This window comes from Neopelma chrysocephalum, unplaced genomic scaffold (genome assembly GCF_003984885.1).
Source record: "Neopelma chrysocephalum unplaced genomic scaffold, ASM398488v2 Primary Assembly neopelma1_70976, whole genome shotgun sequence".
NCBI lineage: Eukaryota > Metazoa > Chordata > Aves > Passeriformes > Pipridae > Neopelma > Neopelma chrysocephalum.
Genome location: NW_020908598.1, coordinates 1 through 3,586, shown reverse-complemented (window position 1 = coordinate 3,586; position 3,586 = coordinate 1). Strand labels below are relative to the sequence as shown.

General features: G+C 53.1%; 1 protein-coding gene across 1 annotated transcript; it reads right to left on the bottom strand.

Moving 5' to 3' along the window:
• Window positions 1–2,849: 2,849 nt before the first annotated feature.
• Window positions 2,850–3,434, bottom strand: LOC113979307 (olfactory receptor 14J1-like). Its single transcript, XM_027706741.1, has one exon. The coding sequence runs from the start codon at window positions 3,432–3,434 to the stop codon at window positions 2,850–2,852; it is 585 nt and encodes a 194-aa protein (XP_027562542.1).
• Window positions 3,435–3,586: the final 152 nt, after the last annotated feature.

The following is a 3,586-nucleotide window of genomic DNA, read 5'->3' as shown; positions in this document are numbered from 1 at the left end:
AGGACATCCCTCCCAGAGCCCAGGCCCTTCTCCTGGGGGTCACTGCAGAGCTGAGCAGATCCAGGTCACCTCCCATTCCTCTGCCAACCCCCTGGGCCTGCTCTGGGCCCTGCAGGTCCTTGCCTTGCTCTCAAGGGCTGTGGGGGTGCTTAATGGTCAGGGTTTGGGGTTTAGAGCTCAGGGTGGGGATTAGGCAGAACTTTGGGAGGTTTGTTGTTCTGCTGGCAGTGTCTGGTTCATGATTAGAAGAGGGTTTGGGACTAGGTTAAGATTAAAGCTTGGCTTTTCATACTGATATTACAGGTTTGGGACTGGGGTGGGCATTAGAGGACAAAGAAGAGTCTGGAGTTCTGGGTTTGGGCTTTTTCTGGCTTGAAATTAGAGCAGTGGATTCCTTTCAATGGGAGGGGCAGCACTTTTGGGTAATGTTGGAGCCTGAGGTTACCAAGTGCATAAAGGTCCATCAGACATGTGCACAGTCAGTGTTTCAGCACCCTCAGCATTACCTGAACCTGGATTTACCTCATCAAAATCTTTTCTCTCTGTTGGCCAAGCCCCTCTTTCCTTCCCCAATTATCTTATCCCTTTTGTCCCAGTTCCTCCTAACCTCCACAAATCTTTCGTCAGGATGGGCTCAGCTTTGTGATGATGCTGTGCAACCTCATGGAATCAAGGAGCCACTGTGAAACTGCAGAACCTCATGGAATTACAGGGCCATTGTGACCCTGGGGAAAGCCGTGGAATCAAGAGGCCACTGGGACACTCCAGGGCCCCATGGAGCCAAAGGAACCCAGGGCCAGTGGACAACCTCCTGAAATAAAGGGGCCATTGTGACACTGCAGAAATCCATGGAATCAGGAGGCCATTGTGGCACTGCAGAGCCTCTTGGAAACAAAGGAGCACAGGGACACTGAAATCTGGTGGAAACAAGGGACCATTTTTACATGTGGGGCCTCATGGAAGAAAAGGAACCCTGAGACCTTTTGGAACCTCATGGAACCAAGGGGCCATTCTGACACTGAGGAACCTCATGGACTCAAGGGGCCACTGTGACACTCTGGGGCCTTATGGAACCAAAGCAACCCTGAGACATTTCAGAGCCTCCTGGAACCAAGGGGCCACTGTGCCTCCCCAGAACTCCATGGAATCAAGCAGAGCCGCTGCCTCCCCCCCGCCGCCACACAGACCGGAGTCGCCGGCTCTGCCCTGCTTGGCCCCCTCTGGAGTCAGCGTGTTCTTGGGCAGCACAACTGATCTCAGACCAGAGAGTTTCCCAGATTTTGCTTTGCCCCCTCTTTTCCCCAGGGACAGGGCAACCTCTTTCCATGGCCCCTCTGCTCACACAGGGTGTCCTGCTCTTCTCCTGGCACATCCCATCTCCCCACAGAGCCTTTCCCCAGGGGAACACGTCTGTGCTGGCCTGAGCAGCCCTTCCTGCACCCCTACCTGTGCTCCCCACAGCCCCCGAGCTGGGGGGGGCTGCTCTGCAGAGCAGGGGGGCTGTGGGGCCCGGGGCCATGGGGGACTCTGTTGGGCTGTGCTGCTCCAGCTGGGAGGCAGAGCCAGCTGATGGTGCTCCCTGCCACTGACCACCTCCCACAGACGCTCCTGTGTGGCCATGGAGGGGGCTCAGAGGGGCCCTGCCTTGTTCCAGAGCTGGGACATGGCTTTGGGGACTGCTCTTGATCAATCCGTGGAAGTTCACTGAGGTCAAGAGAAGTCACTTGCAAGAGTTTTCCTTGTACCTGCTGTGTCCCCTGGGCTTGCAGAGCTGTTTGCCACTTCACTGCAAGATTTAGTACTTGATCTCTGGGTGACTCCACCCTGGGCAGGATTCTGCTCCAGGCCTCCATTCACTGCTGACTGTATGGGACGGGCTGTCCCTGCAGATCCTCTGTGCTCTCCTGCACTTCCTGATTTCCTACAGACAAGTCCTCACCTGCCATCAGAGCCCTCACAAGCTGTAGACCCCCAGGCAGGTGACTTGGAGATCATTTGTCATCTGCATTGGCCATCGGCCACCAACACACAACATCTGAACCAGCCCTCAGTCCCTGAAGTCCCTGTGGGTCCCTGACATTGCTGCACTGTCTCCGTGGACAAACAAGCAAAGCAACAAGACTTTTGAGTGTCTATTCCTTGGACTTCTTCCCAATACCAGTGTTGGGAAAAGACCTCAGCCTTTAGGAAGTGCCTGGAGGGGAAGCCCTTTGCTGCTGGAACTGCTGTTGTGGAGCCCAGCCCTGTCCCAGCAGTGCCCAGGACCTGTCCCTGCCTGTGCTCACAGGCCTGACACACAGCAGGACAGTGACTGAGCTGCCAGAGCACTCAGGCCTTGGGCATGGACAGGAAAGGAGAGGGTGAGAGTGCAAAGGGAGCAGCTCTGAACAGACCCAGTTCTGGTGCTCCCTGGCAGTGCTGGGACTCTTTTCCCCTCCACATCTGCAAACATGGAAACGTCCTCCAGCTTCAGGGGAGGTCTTGGAGGAAGAATCTGGAAAAATGAATTTGTGTACTTTCTTACACTCAGAGATTTTGATTCCTCATGTACAAACTATCACAGGGAGGATGTTTGACAAATACCTTGCTGCACAAATTTTTATTTTGTTTAAATGCACACAAAGCATGATTTCTGATTTCTGTATTTTGTGGGTGGAAAAAAAAGAGGTAGAGAGTGAATTATATATGGGATGAAGAATAAAATTTCTGTGTTAATGACATGAACAGAGGGGAAAAAACAGGAAAGCCCCCCACCCCAAGCACTATCAAAAGCTTTAGAAGGCAGGGTGGGCCCAAAATGTGTTACACAATGAGCGTTCTGCAGAAGAAAAGAGGCAGGTTATTGCTTCTTAAAAAAAACATCCAGTCATCCTTTTCTTTATGGCATCCCTGACCTCCTGGTTCCTGAAGCTGTAGATGAGGGGGTTCAGTGATGGAGGAACCACTGAGTACAGAACTGACACCACCAGATCCATGGATGGGGAGGAGATGGAGGGGGGCTTCAGGTGGGCAAATGCGGCAGTGCTGACAAACAAAGAGACCACAGCCAGGTGAGGGAGGCACATGGAAAAGGCTTTGTGCCTTCCCTGCTCAGAGGGGATCCTCAGCACAGCCCTGAAGATCTGCACATAGGAGAAAACAATGAAAATGAAACAGTAAAATGCTAAAGAGATAGTAAAAAACATTAGCCCAATTTTCCTGAGGTACCCTGAGTGTGAGCAGGACAGCTTGAGGATGTGTGGGATTTCACAGAAGAACTGGCCCAGGGCATTGCCCTGGCACAGGGGCAGGGAAAATGTATTGGCTGTGTGCAGCAGAGCAATGAGAAAGCCAGTGGCCCAGGCAGCTGCTGCCATGTGGGCACAAGCTCTGCTGCCCAGGAGGGTCCCGTAGTGCAGGGGTTTGCAGATGGCAACGTAGCGGTCATAGCACATGATGGTGAGGAGGGAAAACTCTGTTCTAAGAAAGACTATGTAGAGAAAAACCTGTGCAGCACATACTGTGTAAGAGATGGTTGTGGTGTCCCAGAGGAAACTGTCCATGGCTTTGGGGACAGTGGTGCAGATGCAGCCCAGGTCTGTGAGGG

Bases quoted from the DNA above. Each gene is read 5' to 3' on its own strand.
- LOC113979307 (XM_027706741.1), bottom strand. From the start codon at position 3,434: ATGTGCTATGACCGCTACGTTGCCATCTGCAAACCCCTGCACTACGGG.